The following is an 18,622-nucleotide window of genomic DNA, read 5'->3' on the forward strand; positions in this document are numbered from 1 at the left end:
TACATGAATAAATTACAATTGTGAAATGGGCCTTCATGTAAAATGACTGCATTAAACACCAACCTTATTATCTGCTTTTACACAGCTTACTCCTTGTTCTTTGTCTTCCATATTAATAAGTCTCAGTACACCTCACTCTTGTTTTATCACACTATGTTACAAATATTTTACTTTTTCTTGTTCCTGGGCAGAAAGTGTTATTTCCCAATTGCTTATGCCTAAAGTAAATGGAAAAGACCTATTTTTCTCTTCAAACTTTGCTTTTGTAACCTAGGAGCGTATAACAAAGACATGAAGGGAAACTATATTTGGGGGCTGATACATGAAAGTGGATTACATTACAGTCGCAAATCTTGAAAAACTACTCACTTCTAAACATTTTTGTACAAATTTAGTATAAATACATGTAAATCTTGATTCATATGTTGTTTTATTCAGACCTTATGTAAATGAAAAGGTGCAAATTTGCACATTTTTACATAGAAAATAGGTTAATTTCTAAATTTCATTATCCAGGTCACAAAAGCAAAGTTTGAAGGAAATAATGGCCATTTTCTGTACTTTTACAACATAAGCAATTAAGAAATAACACATACTATCCAGGAACAAAATTTGTGTAACATAGTGTTATTGAATAAATTTTATTACATGTTTAGTAGCTGTGAATACTTTGTAAATTTAGAATAATCTTTAATTCTGATGAACTTGTAAACAAAATAAACCTACTCATACCAGATTGAATAGTCTGTTGTGCATGTGGTTCAGTAAAAGTGCTGTCCTTTTCCTTTTTCAGTTGCAAAACATGCAGCCGTTTTTCTTCATACAGCTGTTGAAGTTTTCCATTTGCTTTCATTATATCAGCTAATTGTTGCTTTAATTCCTAAAATATTAAACAGGTAAATTTTTTACATAATTCCATCAATCAGTGTTTTACCTATGAAACATAACATTAACAATAGTCTTTAGTAAATATAAGCCATAAAGTCATAGAACACTCAAGAGATCAATGCAATAAGCAATATTACTTCAACTACTGAAATGATATGATGAAGTACAGTGGGAGTCTATAAATGACAGCACTTGTTTGAGAAACAAAACTATCTTTAATAAAGCAAAGATAGTACTCAACACATTTAAGAAAGTACCCATCATTAGAATAAAAAAACTACGGTTAAGTGTCACCTACAGTTAACAACATAAAAAAAAGACACAGGCAAGTACTATACTTCTTATTTTTCAAATTTATTTATTATTAAAAAAGTAACTAATGTGTAAAAATAGGGATCTCTTCATATTATCTTGAGATTAGGTAAAATTAATAATAATATAATAAAAATGTTTCATAAAGCATGTACGTTTATTGTTTGTGTATTATTATAAAAGTAGCTAAAATGTAAAAAACAGGGATCTCTTTCTATTAGTTATGGTTACATTAGGTAAAATAAATAACAAAAATATTTCACAATTCACACATGCAAGTAGCTCACGGGTAATGTAATTCCAAACACATAATGTCCTCCACATTCCACAAATGATTTACAACACATAATAGCATGAATAATAGCAGCTATACATGGCTCAAAGGACCATAAAACTTAAGTATAAACAGATGTATACTGTTACAATATAACAGTATGATGAATGCAAAGTAGCTTTAATAATACTTAAAACAACCAAAAAAAATTTTGTTTTTTCAAGTCATTCTACAAAGATAAAAGTGGTAATTTAGATTTATTTCAATATTTGTTTTGTGATAATGAGCATAGTCAAATTGACCAATGTTGTATAGAGTTAGGGTAGAGAAAACAACAGATAAAATATGAAGTTTTAATGAAAACAAACATATAAAATATATTTAGAAGGTTTCAGAAACTACATAAATGAAATTTGAGATTTTGAGATGAAGTATTTTTCATCTTAACATAAAAATTACTTTGCACCAGGCTATACAAAACAAATACTTGATATATTCATAGAAAAATCTCTACTTCATCAAAAATACTTCACAATATATTCTGATTTTTTTTTTGTATGTGAAAGACAATGTTTACTAAACGACTGACAAATTTCATGAAGATATTCACACTATACTTAAAATTAGAAGTATTATATGTATAAAGACTTCGAAATATTACAAAGGGGTCACCTGATCAATCAAACTGACTGAGCTCATATTGAAAGAATTAAGTGTTTGATGTGTCCAAACACAAATTCTACACTTTCTTTCAAATGAGAAACTCAAATTACTTATGTTGACAAGCTAACACGTAAAATAAGAATATCTTATCTATTCTGAATAAATTACAACAGTTCTACCCACCTCTTCCATTTTTTGGAAGTAGTTGCTTATGTGCACCTACTTCTTCACTCTAAGACGTATGTATACTAAATCAAAAGCTCAGAATATCTCCCATGTGATATTCTCAGCCTTTGCAGTGTTTATGCAGGAAAACTTTCCTTTTCCTGACAAAATCAAAGCAAATAAGTAAGAAATAATTTAGACCTATATACAGCTTAGTTACTGACCCTGATAAATTGTAGTGGAATTCTATGGTATTGATAAAGTAATTAAAAATTTTTTGCCATTTCTATTGCATGTGACTACAGACTTCATAAGTAGAAGAGATCATTTTTAACACTTCTTTATTTACTGTTTTATTTTTATGAAAAATAACAAATTTAAAAACCTATTGATAAATAGTAATAATATATACACATATGTATTGTAAGAAATATGTAATTGTATTTTAAAAATACTGGTCCACTGAAAGAAAGCCAAAACATGTCACTTTGTAAAGATCACTTTTGTACCACTGGATATAGTAATATGAGTACACATACACTGCAATTTCAGTTTTTTTATGAAATATTTCTATTTAATCAAAATAATGCACCAAAGAACAAATAATAACAACATGCAGAAAGCACTAAATGTATCATAACTATCATAATTTTTTGGCTTTCTAACTATGTAACAAGAGCTGTTAAAGTCAGGTAAGCCCATTGATGCATGAGAATATAGTTTCAACCAGAAACAAAATAGTAAACTATATCATTTGACCCATTAAAACCTTGGCTTTCTATTGGTTAAATATAACATAGTATTAAAAGTCAGAGATAACTACTGGCAATTTACCAAAAGAGAGAATGTAACAGTTAGGGTGGGGAGACAGCACTTATTTTCTATTTTACAGCTCTGCAACAAACGATTGAAGGCTATGAAAATCACAGTAAGTTAAATTTTGTACTTCTTTGATGGGAGGTAAATAAATTAGGGAAGAAAGAACGTCTAAAGAGAAAATGTTGCAATTATTATACAAGGGGAAATTCTGGTTTTTGGTTTAATACTGTCTTACAAAACTAAGAACATAAAACTTGTGTAATTGTATAATTTGAATTATTAGCTACATTTATTGGTACACCATGATAACTTTTGAATGTAACAAACTAAAACTCATGAGATATGTAGATAAACATGCTACATGCAGAAGTGTTAACAAATTATAATTGTTAATAATTCATATTACTATCAGTTGCATTATCAACCTAACCTAATACGTCCTCCTCATTTTTTAGTTACATTACTGACAGGTACAGGAACTTGTAAAACACGAAAAAAATTAGTCTATTTTGAGAAAGAAAAAGAAAAACTTCCATTATCTATCTAATCTTTACAAAGTATGTCATAATATTAATACTGTATCTAGTTCAAACATTGCAAAATGTATATCAAGTAATGTACCAAAGAATGCATATGCACATAAAAAAAAAGTGGTAAATAGTTCACAGAGCATTATTTTAAATGTTACTTGATACCAGAAGGCAATATACCATGGGTTTAAAAAAAGTTAAGAATAATTTAAAAACAATGACTTCTAAGAAAAAAGCTTTATATTAGTAGAATTTTAAAAAATAAGAAAATACTGAAAAGCAGAAAAAATTTACTTTATGCAATTCCAATGTTACTAGAAAAGTAAGAATTGACCAGTTAGCCATGAAAACTTGACAATAAAACACTATTAAAAATTTTTAAAGACCTACCAACATTTTATATCATTTAATGTACATCTATAATCACTTTCAATAGAATGTTTGTAAAGTTGTAAAGTATTTTATACACCAACTTTTACCTTCAATTCAGAATTGTTGTTTTCTATATCTTGAAGTTTCTGAGCTGTTTCTGTTTCAATGCTGGCAAGGGTACTTCGTAACTGGTTGAGAGTAGCTTGTTTATTATTGTAGCTGTGCATCACAATGTTGTATGATTCAGCTAAACAAGAAAAATTCCTCATAAAAGCCTATTACTCATTGTTTAAACACTAGGATTACAGTAATTGTTTCACTAAATTACCACATGCATAGGTATTGTTAAGGTTATATGTTATGCTTCAAGATTTGTAAATCCTCTTATGCTGTAACACAGTAAAGGAAAAATCTGCAGCTACTGTGTTCATTAAACAGTAAATAACAATGTAGCTGAAAAAAAAGTACTTCTCATTGAAAAAACAAATCCTATAACAATAAGAAATAAATCAATGATAAGATTACTACACCAAAGAATCTTTTTTTCATGGCTACACAAACAATTCTCCAGGACAAGGTGGTCAAAGAACAAAATTAGGATAATAAAAACTGTGAAAAAGATGATTTCATAAGTACATTGAATAATAAACTACTTGATAACGACTTAAAGATGAAATGGCTAAAACACACATAAAGCAAATGTGCAACATACTGCTAGGTTCAACAAGCATCATATGTTGTGATATGTAACACCATTCATTTTCTACCTTATTTTAATAAAGAATTTTTCTAAAGTATTCAATTAATTTAGATATGTGCAATTTTCACATGTGGTCAAGAATGATGTTAAATTGCTTTCATTTTAACTACCTTTGTTCTTTTTCATTCTCCTGGTCTGTCCTTAGCATTATTTGAAAGCTGCACCTTGTGCATGGATATCAATGGCATTGTCCTCTGACTGTGGATTGTGCAATGTTACAAATTTTCCTTAAGTTTCAAAGGGAATGACCAACAACTGGGTAGCTCTAATGAATCTGGGTAAGTTTGATATTACCACTGTAGGTAGTGTCATGTTTAATCATTCTGTAATAGGATCTCTACCAAGGTAGTCTGGAGAATAAATAGCTTACAATCTAGTAAAAGTGACCATTCATCATCCCTCAAGCACACAAAGTTATTAAAGACTGTTCAGTGTATTTTTAAACAAGTGTCTCCAGTCTCTATTTCCTTGACCAAACTTAGTTACTCAGAGAACTCAAAATTAGTTTATACTTCATAATACACATCTTGTTCAAACCTCCTATTACTCTGTAAACCTATCTTGTTGCTCTAATTAAAACTGTTTGATATACAACTATCACAGAGGTAAGTTCTTTTTATCTTGGAAACTTAATCAGGAACTGCATTGTCAAATTAAATGGATATCTACCTGAAACTGTAGAAAGTACATATGGTTAAACATTAATTATTTATTAAATGAACATAATTTATGATTCTTTATAAAACATTGTGAAACTTCCTTTCCCATTCTCTGAAAATTATCTTACCTTTGATAATCGTTCACGTTATAAAGTAATATGTACAAACTGATAATTTTCATGTACTGGAATAACTGCATACTAGAATGAAGATCATTGTATTTTTTATCATGAATTCTACTGTGGCTAAAATATTACCATTTCTGTAAGCATAAAATTTAAATTCAAGGAACTTTGTTCTTTCAAAGTTATAAACTCAGTTTTGAAGCATGTTTTGTATGTAACAGGTATATGTACTTTTATTTTTATTAACAACCTATTACCCCTTACAATACAACTTTTTTTGATTTTCAGGAATTCACTATATTCTTGAACAGGCATTGGTCAAAACCTAGCTATGGTGCTACATCAAGAGGTTTCATCATTAAACACAATTGGAAAGATCATGAATTAATAGAGTAAATATATGTGTTTATATTGTTTTTTATAGTTTTTTGTCAGTGTTCCTTTCTTTGTGAACTATACAAATATTTGTATATTAAATTATATCTGTTTGAAAGTAAGAAATTTTCAGAGAGAAGGCACAAGATAATTTGAGAAAAACTTACTGTTTGAAGATGGGTTGAATAGGTAACAAAGAAAACTTTATTAGAAGGTTAACACAGTAATAAATGTACAATATTTATAGAAGGTTTTGTCACCATCAGGTTCACATAGCTTACATATGTACAGTATATACAGTGCTAAACAAAGAACTCCAACAATTGTTTACAACCTAACAGAAGTAGTTTGCTGATGTTTGATTCTTTCTGTAAAAATTATAGTGTTTTATGTTTTTATAGCCAATGTTTGTATACATATTATGTTCACCAGATAAATATTATTATGACATCAGATAAGTATACTGTTTAGTAAGTACAACAGGCAATTGAAAAATACAGATGTTCAAATTTATCAATTATTATTTTTAGATTTATCCTATTCAAACAGTGAACATAAGTAAACTGCCCAAGTATTTGGTTTGGTTTGTTTTGAATTTCAACGCAAAGCTACACGAGGGCTATTTGCACTAGCCATCCCTAGTTTAGCAGTGTAAGACTAATGGAAAGACAGCTAGTCATCACCACCCACCACCAACTCTTGGGCCACTTTTTTACCAATGAACAGTGGGACTGACTCACATTATAATGCCCTCATGGTTGAAAGGACAAGCATGTTTGGTGTGACAGGGAATCGAACCCATGACCCTCAGATTACAAGTCGAGTGCCTTAACCACCTGGCCATGCCGGGCCCTGCCTATGTAACTACTTAATTATTTGTAATTGTGACATGATTCAAGAAAAAACATTACCCTTATTATGATATTAAAGCATTTTCACAATGTAATTATGAATTTATTCAATTTACAAAAAATTGGAGTGGAATTACTAAATACTTGAAAAACACATAATATTAACAGTTAATCCCTGGTTTTGTTTAGATAAAAAAGTGTCTTTGAAAATGTGAAAATGGCAATCTTCAGAAGAAGTCTATAGTATTAAATCAATGACAGGTTGATAATTGTGTAAAAAAAAGAGAAAAGAATTACAATAATACTATGTTAGAACAATGTAGTGACTGAAAAGTCAAGGCTGTTATGTAATAACAGGTTTATTTTATTTTTACCCACAGCATAGTGGCTCATAGAATAGGTTCAGTTTGTTTGGTTTTTTTTCTAAGTACAATCTTTCATCTCATAGCTTCATCATATTCTGACCAATTTTAGATCTAATTAAGGGTTTGGATTCAGTAAGTTGATACATTTTGATTAATGTGTTTGAACATAAACAAGGTCTCACAGATTAATTTACTATAATTTTGCCTAAAAGAATATCAACTTAAAAGTAAACTGGCAGAGATCCTGATGAATGATAAATTCAAATAAGGTACATGCTTGGAAACAGTGGTACATAAAAATATAACTAATAAAAAAAATAAAGTTCTCATACATTAATTTACCCTAACCCTGCCTAAAAGAACTTCATGAGCCGTGGCTGCTGAGGATTCCCTCTTGTTTTTGCTTGTATGAGTTTTAAGGAGTATAGGATGTACTAATCAATTAATTGAAAGTAATTTACCAATAAGCTCATCAATTAAACAATTAGCAAATATTGCTAGTGATCCAGTACTATTAAATGTTGTTCACTGAAAGGACTTTGACAATTTTCATTGTTAACACCTTCAAAACATAACTTATCACATACGTATTTAAGAAATGCACATGAAATATATAAAACATATCTAGTTATATACAATATCTTAAAGATGTGTGCACAAGTCCAATCAATTAGAAAAAATAATTTATTACCAAATAAGCTCAGGCATAAAGTTATTATATAATAGAAGAAATACTACATTTTAAACTACTTTATATCTAGCTCTATAAATAGCTCTATATACAAATTATGATTACAATAATACGTTAAGGCTTTTAATAAAACAACTTTCAAGTATATTCTTCATTATAAAAATAAAACAACGATGATAGAGATTTCAGTATGAAAAAAATCAAAGCCTGTAACGTTTGGTTTGCTCTTGTCAAAAGTTACTGATGGGAAATGCAATTCCTCACCACTGGTATACCTTAGTGACAAATTGGGATTTACAATTATAAAATACATTATGTTATCAACTCTATACTCCCATTATGTCATCATCACAAGCAACAATACATCTCATCACTGTCAGCAATACTAAAGAGTCATTCATAAGAATATTACATTTCATTATCAGGGGTACATATCACAATAAGCAATATTAAATCACCATTAATATAACAACATATCAATCAACTGTAAATCATTTAATTAGCAATACACATTACTGAATTATCAGTTTTATTCCATTACCCTTACCTATGTCATGTCAAACTGTATATTATAAAATTATCAATACTACATATGTTGCACACCTGTTAAATGGCACATTTTGAAATTACAGTGTGGCAAAAAGGCACTCACCTGTTGGGTTGTTTTGTGAAGCAGTTTTGAGTTGACCACTCATGTACATTTTCTCCTGGTTCAACTCTAAGAGTCTATCATTCAACTCCTAAGAAATAAAGTAACCAATTAAATACAACTATTACTAAATGAATATATATGTAAAAACGGCTCGTTTGGGTTGAGAAAATTTATTTTACGTAGAGGAGTGAACAACGTTTCAACCTTCTGTCATCGTCAGGTTCACAAAGCGAACGTTGTTCAATCCTCTACATAAAAAAAATTTTTCTCAACCCAAACGAGCCATTTTTACATATATATTTCTCTACAAGTGGGTTTTCTCAACATCACTGAATGAATATCTACTCACCAAATGATTTTAAATTCTAAGTTTGATTTTTCCCAATTAGGCCAAGCATCTAGGATTTGGGTAACGTGACAGCCTATGAAAAATATCTAATTTATTGTTTTATAACTTTGCATAAACTATATAAGGAATATTTTCACAGCTATTCCAGAGCCAACAGCACCTAATAAGCTACTCTTATCAATGAGTATATTTTTCTAGCAATGGAGTTACACCTTGAATCCTCAGATTCAGAGGCCGGCAATAACCAGTAATCAATGCTCAAATAGAAAGTGCATGAAAATATAAAACTTAAATCAAATCTGATGGATGAATTTTCAAATGCTTCTAAATATGTAGTTAACAACAAAAACAAATCCTCTGAGATCATTCCAAAAGTGAATAAAGAACAGCTTAAAAAGATAACAGTAGATATAAAAATTGCAAATTAAGATTTACTGTCTTTATGCAATTTCTCAAAATTTATAGTGCTATGATATCATGAAATGACAAACAATTGAAGATTTATTTATATTTAAAAAATATAAACATACAAAATCAATGATCATTTGATTACTAGAGAATGTATATTAATCCTCTTGGTCTTGGGTATTCTTTGCCATGCATGACAAAAATTGTTTTACATTCAAAATATTATTAAATTACTTTTGTATTTATTTCATACCAATTAGTATAGTGTATAATCTTTGCTAATAATCTATATTACAAGGTAATATTTTTTTTAAAAATCCTGAAATTCCCCTACTGTGACATAGATGACACACTTTATCTTGTATATTTTATCAACCACCCCTAAAAAAACACAAAATTAAATATAAATCACTAAATATATAATAATCATTACTCACACAAATCATAATTTTTATAACCTTTTATTTTGCTGAATTACATAGTTACTGAATAGAAAATCACACGTCATCTTCCACATCCACCTGTTACACCCTCTCTTTCAGGATTTATTAATAAGTTCTCTCTTATTTGAATAATACAAAATAACCAACCTATTTTAGAATGTCTAAGAAAGTATGAGCACATGAAAAGTATTCAAACATTTGATTTTACAATATTATACACAATAATACCATTAAAAAATTTAATCTTTGTTTTGAATTCATTAATAGAATACTGTTATCCTTTTATAAAACTGGAAAAAGAAAATATATGGTTCCAAAAACATAAAAATATATTAAGTTTATGTATTTATAATAATTTTATATTTTTTGATAAAAAGGTTTTTAAACAAGTGATAGGAGTTCCAATGGGAGCTAACTATTCGACTTGTGTAGCAAATTTATATTTATATTACTATGAAAATATATTTATTGAAAACTATGCAAATCCAGATATTTTTACTTTAACTTACAGATATGCTGGTAATTTAATTGACATAAATAATTCTGAAATATATAATGTTATTGACACCATTTATCCAACAGAATTATAAATTGAAAATACTTCAATTTCTAATACAGATGCACATTATTTAGATTTAGAAGTTAAAGTAATTGATAAAAAGGTTACCAAAATGAATATTTTTCATAAAAGAAAATATTTTGATTTTTCCAATTTATGGTTTACCCACCTCACATACATTATAACTTTGCAGTTATTCAGATATTGTAATTTTTGTAATAATTTATTATTTATTAATGGCAATAAATATATGTGGATCATTGTGGGCTTGAGCAACCATATCTTGTTTCTGATTTTCTTATGTGAGACTAGCAAATTGGAAATTAAGGGGGATAGGCGATGTATCCCCACACCATAGTGTGAGTCCTACTTCTTCGGTCACCTACAAAACCTAAGATACATTTTATAATCCCATGTTGTAGCTATTACCCTAGAATCCTTTTTTAAAAATATGCAGCATATTTTATTTCACGTTAATGTGTTTTGGTTGATGGCTTGAAAATGTTATTGCTATTATTTAACTAATGAAAGGTTAGATTTGCTGTTTTTAATGCATTCCTAACTCATTATTTTGTTTATTCATATAGCTTCATTTGGATATAATTATTTAACTTCAATGTAATGTTCAACCAATAGAAAGTAAAAGTTTTGATCTATCAAATGATATATTGTATAACAGTGTTTTGAATGGAAAACTGACAATTTCACTTAGAGTACGAACTTCATTCCCATAGGAAGGTTAACAAATAGCTTGGATGAAATTGTAAAGGCTTTTTTCACATAGTTCGAAAGCCAGAATAATTGAGAGTTAGGGAAATTGTCTACTTTCTGCATGTTATTAGTCTGTTCTTTGGTGTATTATTTAATTATACTTATTTATTACATTACTGCCATTAGTACAAAACAGGAAGTTTGTGTCCTCAACATGTAAAAGGACATGAGAAAAAAAGGATTAGGTTAGTAATTTATTTCTTGTTTTATATGTTTATTCTTTATTTATTATTATAAAATGTAAAAAATGAGATCTTTAGATTGAATAAAAATAAATTATGGTAATACAATAAAAATGTAAAAGTAGGTATCTTTAAGACTGGGTAAAATAAACTGTAATAATATAATAAAAATGTTTCATAAGGCACACTTGCAAGCAGCTCATTGGTAATGTTGTTAGGCAGCATACCACATTCCCCAAGTGATCTACAACTTATAATGGCATAGATAGTAGTTAAACACAGTTCAGACAATAAAACAATAAAATTTAATTATAAATAGATGTATACTGAGCTAAAGCTACTTAGGATAAATGAAAGTGATTTTGTGTTGCAATCAGAAGTAATTCTAGAAAGAAACAAAGAGTAATTCATCTTTTATTTTGATTTCTTTTTTTGTGCAGTTATGAGGTTAGTCAAACTAACTGATCTCATTTTGAGATAGGATAGAGAAAATAACAGATAAAATATAGTTTTATAAAGAGTCTGAAATGTGGTGAAGAGACTCTAGAATTACACAATGAAATATAACACTTTTGTAATAAGGACAAGTGGTTTTAATATTAATATGAAAATTGCTTTGCACAACAACTACTCAAAACAAATACCCAATATATCCATGTCTTAGTTTATTAAAAATACTTCACTAAAAATATGATTTTTTGTATGTGAAATACTTATAATATTAACTGAAAGACTGCCAAATTTTGTGAAGGAAGAAGTATCAAATCTACAAAGATTATAAATGAGTACAAAGAGGTTGCAAGGTCAGCCAAACTGACCGAGCTCTGCTGAAAGAGTAAAAAAAAACAACTAGAGTGGGTATTTTCATATGCAAAATTAGAAACTGAATCCTGGCATATTAACATAATGGTGATAAAATTTAAGTTTCACATTATTTTTATCATTTAAAACTATATACGTTTCATATCATTAAATGGTTTTCCTACAGATTTCTTTATACATATATATATATATATACATTTATCTTTGATGACCAAAACTTTTGAAACTGTCATCTGCTAGTAATGAGAGTTTATTCACTATAGATACAAAACTGTGAAAAATATGCAAAAGCAATAAGCTACTAACCTTCATCTGTTGCTTCATGCTGTTCAATTCTGACAGCTTAGTATCTCTCTGGACTCTCATGTCATCAATAGAAGATTTTATGTCTGTTACTCCCTTTCTGGTCTCTGATACTTTCTGTGACAGCTCATTTATTTTGTTGTTCTACAGAGGTAATGGGAACAAAATACAAATTTCAATGTACATATCCAATAAAAAATCTCAAACTTTCTCTAAAAATAATTGTCAATTAACTAGTTTTTTCAAGGATGTTTTAGAATATATGTTATGTAAACTCTTCATGCAATCAGGCCAAAGAAAAAATTAGTGGTTACTCTTTATCTAACCTGTCCTGTTTGAAAAAGCCTGATCTTAGCATATTTTATTAAACAACTAAGAAATTATTCAATTTACTGCAACTTTCAGCTCTCAATGAAAAAAAATATCAGAATATCTTTTACCAACTGTCCAAACTTTGACACCATTAACTCAAACATTTTTCTAACATTAGAATCCAAAACAGATACTAGACAGCATTGGTGTGCTGGCTTGCATAAATGCCTTGTATTATAAAGTCATCAAAATTATTCATTGTCCTTGACAGTCCTTCAATAATTGAAGATGACACAGAGAAGTTGGGGGAAGAAACTACCAACATTTGGATTGTCATCTCTATTTCAACAACTTGTGTGGTTAGACCCCAAAATTGCTGGCACATTTCTTTTTGTATGTCGTATTGTACTGTGCAAGGAACTGTAGGTAAAGCATGTCTCTGAGCATGATGATCCTGTTAGACTTCCACAAATTTTTGGCGTGCAACCTCCAAATCTTCTCGATGAATTTGTTCCATTTCTCAAGATAATTGGCTATGGACTCCCAAGTCAGCAGTAGTAGTAGCTGTGATCATGTGATTATTTACTACATCTTGTAATGTAGCTTTGGTCTGGCCAGATGGCATGTGGAAAGTTATCCATAAAGTAGTCTTTGGAAGTTATGTTCTGGTAAACACATCACATGACCAGCCCAGCACAATTTTAAGAAAAATCTTCAACCCTAGGCATATCTGTGAACTTCATGACCTCCTTGTTAATGATTTGGCCTTCCAAAGATACATTTGGATTCCCCTGTAAAAGCTGTATGCTGGACAATCTCTTTTCATGATGATGACAGAATATATAAATCTCTGTTGAACATAACAGTAAGCTCAGTACCATGGCTTGATATTACGTACACATGGTTTTTGATCACAAAACATGCTGTTTCCAGACATTCTAGTATAATTGCTCAAAAGAGGCAGATGCCATGTGGATCTTATGGTCAAGCTCTGCATCAAGGCTGATGCCATTAGCAACTGTTCTGTTTATTATACAAAGAGACAAAATCACCTGCTGATATTTAGAATATTAATATTTATACACCCTTTCATATAATTTTTACAAAATCAAAATCCATATTTACCAGCTGTTCCAGTTCATAAGTAAGGTTTTTACTGTGGTTTTTCAGATGGCATACTGCTTCTTGTTCTTTCTGTCGCTGAGCCATCAATTCTTGTTTTCTCTGTCGTTCCCACTCTAACTGTCGCTGCCTCTCCATTTCTCTTCTTGCTGCCTGTCACAGAAAGGAAAGAAAAACACATTTGTATCAATTTATTTAATCACAACTTATCTCTTTCCTAAACCAGTATGTCAAGGAACAATAACAATCTATAAAAAAATTTGGTTAAGATGTCACATGAAAGTTGAGATGGTTTTTAAAAAGAGATCCAAAACTTGAGCACTTTCAAACAGTTCACTATTCTTCTTCAGGAGAATAAACAAAACCCAAACTATCATTTAGTATTTCCATACTATAGTTTGTAATATATTTTAAGTATTGTTACAAAATTTTGAGAACTTTCACTAATTATTAAGTCTTCAATATAAAAAAAAAACTTTTAATTTAATAGCATTTTCTCCATGACTATAAGAGGTCACAGTGTTAACTGTTCCAAGTGCAATAATTTTCATGTCAAAATTAAAAATACTTCAACTTAATTTTAATTTTCATTTGCATAATCTCTAAAACCTCCTACATAAATTTCAAACGTTTTTTTCAGTATAATCTTATATTTTATCTATTATTTCCTCCCACCTAACTACATTTATTGTAACAATTTCTAAGTCACAAGAGATCACATTTCACAAGCAACGTAACCTTCTCACAAAGGGGAGGTGAAAATGGGCATGACAAGGTTTTATTGAGTTACATTCAAAATTTAATTGAACTACTTAATTATCATTGTACACAAATAAACCTGACATCAAAAACATAGATAATAAATAAATAAATAATTTAAAAACAATCTCAATCTCCCCTAGTGTAAGAATTGTGACATATGTTTTTTGGTCATCACCTCTTCTTTAATTTACTTACCACCCTCCAAGAAGCCACAATTTGCTTACAAATATCTCTGATGTTTAATTACATTGTATTTATAATCAATAAAAAGACAAGAAAATTGGCTATCAGATGATGTATTATATGACATTATATTCTGTACAGATAATTTACATTAAATTCCTTTTCAAGACTAATTTTCCCATTGGAAACATTTTGAGCAATTTAGCTGAATTCTTAACAGTTTTGACACATAACCATAGGGTTGGAAATATTGCGAAAGTTATAAAGACACTGCCTGCTTTTTCAACATTATTATTCTGTGTTCTTTGGTGCATTAGTTTTAAAAAATTGTTTTCGAGAAGCAGAAACATTTGTATAAAATACTAGTTAAAGACTATTAACGACAAGAGATCAATTATAACGACTTTTAATGATGTCTGGGAACTGTTATACATATGTTTCTACATATATTTCATTGTTTTATTGTCTTTTGAACTATGCTCAACTATTATCTATGCCATTATAAGTTGTAGATCTTGGTAAATGTATGACTGAGATTATGCTATTAAATCATATTATGCAAGAGCTACTTGTACATGTACCTTGTGAAAACTTATTATAATTACTTAATTGCCTAAGTAATGGCAACATCATAATGAGTAATTTACATTAAACTTCATACTTCTTCGAGGGATTATAAATAAATTAGAGAAAGAGGGATGCCTAGAGAACAAAGTACACAATTCCCACACTAGGAAAATTCTAGATTTTTTATATAATAACCTTATAAAAAATAGGAACTTAAAACATGGATAATTGGCTACATTTATATATTTATTGGTATACCATGATAGGAAAACAGTTTAATGAAGTTAATTTTGAAGTTAATTCACTAAATCCTCATGATATGCACAGAAAACACTGCATGTGGTGAGAGGATTAACATGTATTTAACAGAATGTAATGTGTAACAATATTACACACAGCATAAAAAACTAATCACACTTGTTTAATAAAAAGTTTGAAATAAAGAGTATAACCTAAAAAATATTTTAACATCACTTTTTAGAAAAGTCATGAATTTCATAATTACCAAATTTAAAATATTTAAGTATTTTGAAAACAACAAGATTAATTCGTAGGCCAATTACCACTAAATAAATATTTATTTAGAGATGCATAGGAAGTAATGTCAATATCTTGCATAGTATCTAGATTAAAATATACAATTTATTTAATAGCTAATATTAAATCAAAAGCTTTCTTTGTATGTTTATTATAGTGATTGATCAAAGAGATATTTTAAGCATTAAAAATGTATATTACATCAAGTCTTAAACCATAAACTTCATAACACAGTGTAAAATATAATTCAAGTGTGGAAAAATAACTATAAAGAAGTTGTATGTTAAAATCTAAAACAGTAGTCTATAATGTTGTCAATAACCTGAGCAAGTTGAAATTGTTTAATCCAAGTTAAATATTAACTCAAAACAGTTTCTATTTCTGACTAGTTTTTTTTTGCTTTTTTTTAACTTGTAATGAAAGTTATTTTTTCTTCTCACCTCTCTCTGTTCGAGTACTTTTCGTCTTTGTTCTTCTTTTTCTTGTTCAATTTCTCGTTGTTTAGCAAGCTGTTTCTCAAGTTCTAGTTGACGTCGTCTCTCCTGCTCTTGCCTACAATTAGAAATTACAATTAATTTCCAAAAACCAATTTCATAAAACTAAACTTTTTGATAATAAGATGTTCTTTTCCTTAATTCATCTCTAGAAATGGAAGGTCAATCTATTTTCTAAAAACCTTCAGGTTACAGGATATCTTGTGTTATAACTGAACTTTGCAAAAATATAGAAAAGACTGATATTCTCCATTACAACTTAAGTAAAAAAATAAAATAAGTATCTGGTGATACAAAAATAAAATTGGTTTTCTAGATGCAAGGAGATAGGTATAATATCTTCACAGTGCTTAGAGAATCCAAAATGTCAAACTTTAATGCTCAGAAAATTTCCTTCACTCATGAACAACACACTTATAAGTAACAAAGTAATTTACATTCCTTGATAATCACAGAGTTAAGAAACTAAGTTTATCAACAGAATGCACACACAAGAGTCAAACTTCACCAAATTGATATCAAAATAAATCCACATGGAAGAGAAAAATAAAAACTGGATTTTGTAGCTACTGGTTTTCAACTGTGAGCAATACATAGCCTAGTTAGGGTAACTTCCTCCTTTTGATCTTTATGGAAGCAAGACAGTCAGAGGACAACAGAAGGTTTGATCTGAAAAAGCTTGTTATAACATTGCTCACTCAAGTCAACTGCCAACTGGCACGAAGCTAAGCCTTCAATGGAGAACCATTGTCCATATACAGGAGAGGCACGGCTATAACAGTACTAGAACAGATGAACCTGACTTTGGTGACAGAGAAATGGTTTAGCTGTTGTTGAATACCAATGAGAACAGGGATATAATTAATGCTAAACAATTCTTGAGCTAGTAGATAGTTAACAGAGTCAATAAATAGTACAATCTGTGTACTGCATAACTTCTATGTAATCCAGGGTGAAAGAAATGGCATACAATTCAGCAGTGAACACATAAACTGTCGAGAGGATTCTGTAAGTAACCACCAAACCACAACAGACCATTTCAGAGCTCAGAAAGTCAACTTATTTTGAACCATATATATATAAATGTGAATGAAAGTGTTTCAAAAGTGTAGAAAACATCTTCATCCAATGATACACCCAACTTGGCTAACTGTCTGAATACAAAGGCCAAAGGGAAGACTGGCAGACTGCCTATTCCAAAATAGCATGGCCCATAGAGGAAGGAAAACATAACCTTAGATACGATGCTGTAGTAAGAATCAAAGTTTAATGGTATACTGCAAAGAATACTGCAAATGTTGAAAGTGAAGAGGAGATTTGGGAAACTCAGTGTACAAACTCTGAATTGGAGATGTGCAAAAAGCCCCTATGCAGAGCCTAAACCCTAGATGGTAAATGGGATCCAGCACCTTCAAGAAACATAGATCAGACACTAATAGTCCAGGCTGGAGTGAATGAGGGCACAATAGGTCCTGAGCAAAAAATGCTGATCCACTCCAAAAGATGTAGAAGAGAGGACATGGAAGATGTTTAGTGTCCTTGTACACATTACACATACCTGCTTGTTGTGAGGAATGAAAGTCAGCTTGCAGTCACAGATAAGCCCCAAATTCTGTAAAAATGTGTGTGTGCATTTGTGACCATAGATTGCATTGAAATATAATTAAAATGAATTATATAAAATGATCAAGTACACTGTGTAAGTTCTTCTAGCAACCAATTGCTAAGCTAATCTTTTATCACTTTTACTTTGATCTCTATATTAGTACATGCTAAGTTCAAGCTATATTTGACTATACAGTTATAGAGAGAAGCAAAAACAAAAAATAGTTTACATGTTCAGATCACTAGCCTTTAACTACTTAAAGTTGAGATCTATGCAATCAAATCACTGTAATTAAGGATAAGGAACAGTGCTTAGCTAAAAATGGAACAATCTACATTGTATTAAATTTAGAAAGTAAAATTGGCACTATTTTGTTCAAAATCCTTATGAACATCCTACCATGAGAACATGAGATGTATTATGTAAATAAAAAATTCTCAAAATCTACAAACACTACTGATGTCATTCAGGGCATACTGAAAGTAACCTACAATCAAAACTTGTGATTTCGTTTATGTATAAAATTAATAAATCTTTTTAATGTGTGGAAGAATGACTACAACTTTATTTAATCTAATTATTAATTCAATGATAAACTTTTTCCTTCAAGTTTGGATGTACCAATGTGAGTGTGATAGAGTCAACCAAGGACATATAAAAAATTCAGTGTTATAATTTATTTGACAAATACCAGAAACTTG

The 18,622-nt window shown here is 29.5% G+C and overlaps 1 protein-coding gene across 19 annotated transcripts in view; it reads right to left on the reverse strand.

Moving 5' to 3' along the window:
• Positions 1-18,622, reverse strand: part of Dap160 (dynamin associated protein 160) — a 261,924-nt gene that overhangs the window by 185,948 nt on the left and 57,354 nt on the right. For 16 of the 19 annotated variants that reach the window (XR_013031922.1, XR_013031923.1, XM_076516404.1 and 13 more), the window contains exons 11-16: positions 16,262-16,373; positions 13,776-13,925; positions 12,342-12,482; positions 8,502-8,589; positions 4,131-4,270; positions 727-880 (exon numbers count right to left, since the gene is read on the reverse strand). Coding sequence is in view for 17 of the 19 variants with exons in the window: in XM_076516404.1 (XP_076372519.1) it covers positions 727-880; positions 4,131-4,270; positions 8,502-8,589; positions 12,342-12,482; positions 13,776-13,925; positions 16,262-16,373 (785 nt within the window). In the remaining 2 variants the exon portion in view is untranslated. The remainder of the gene's footprint in view (positions 1-726; positions 881-4,130; positions 4,271-8,501; positions 8,590-12,341; positions 12,483-13,775; positions 13,926-16,261; positions 16,374-18,622) is intronic. The other 3 variants (XM_076516402.1, XM_076516394.1, XM_076516390.1) reach the window with 1 other exon arrangement.

The sequence above is a fragment of the Tachypleus tridentatus genome, chromosome 7 (genome assembly GCF_004210375.1).
Source record: "Tachypleus tridentatus isolate NWPU-2018 chromosome 7, ASM421037v1, whole genome shotgun sequence".
Lineage (NCBI taxonomy): Eukaryota > Metazoa > Arthropoda > Merostomata > Xiphosura > Limulidae > Tachypleus > Tachypleus tridentatus.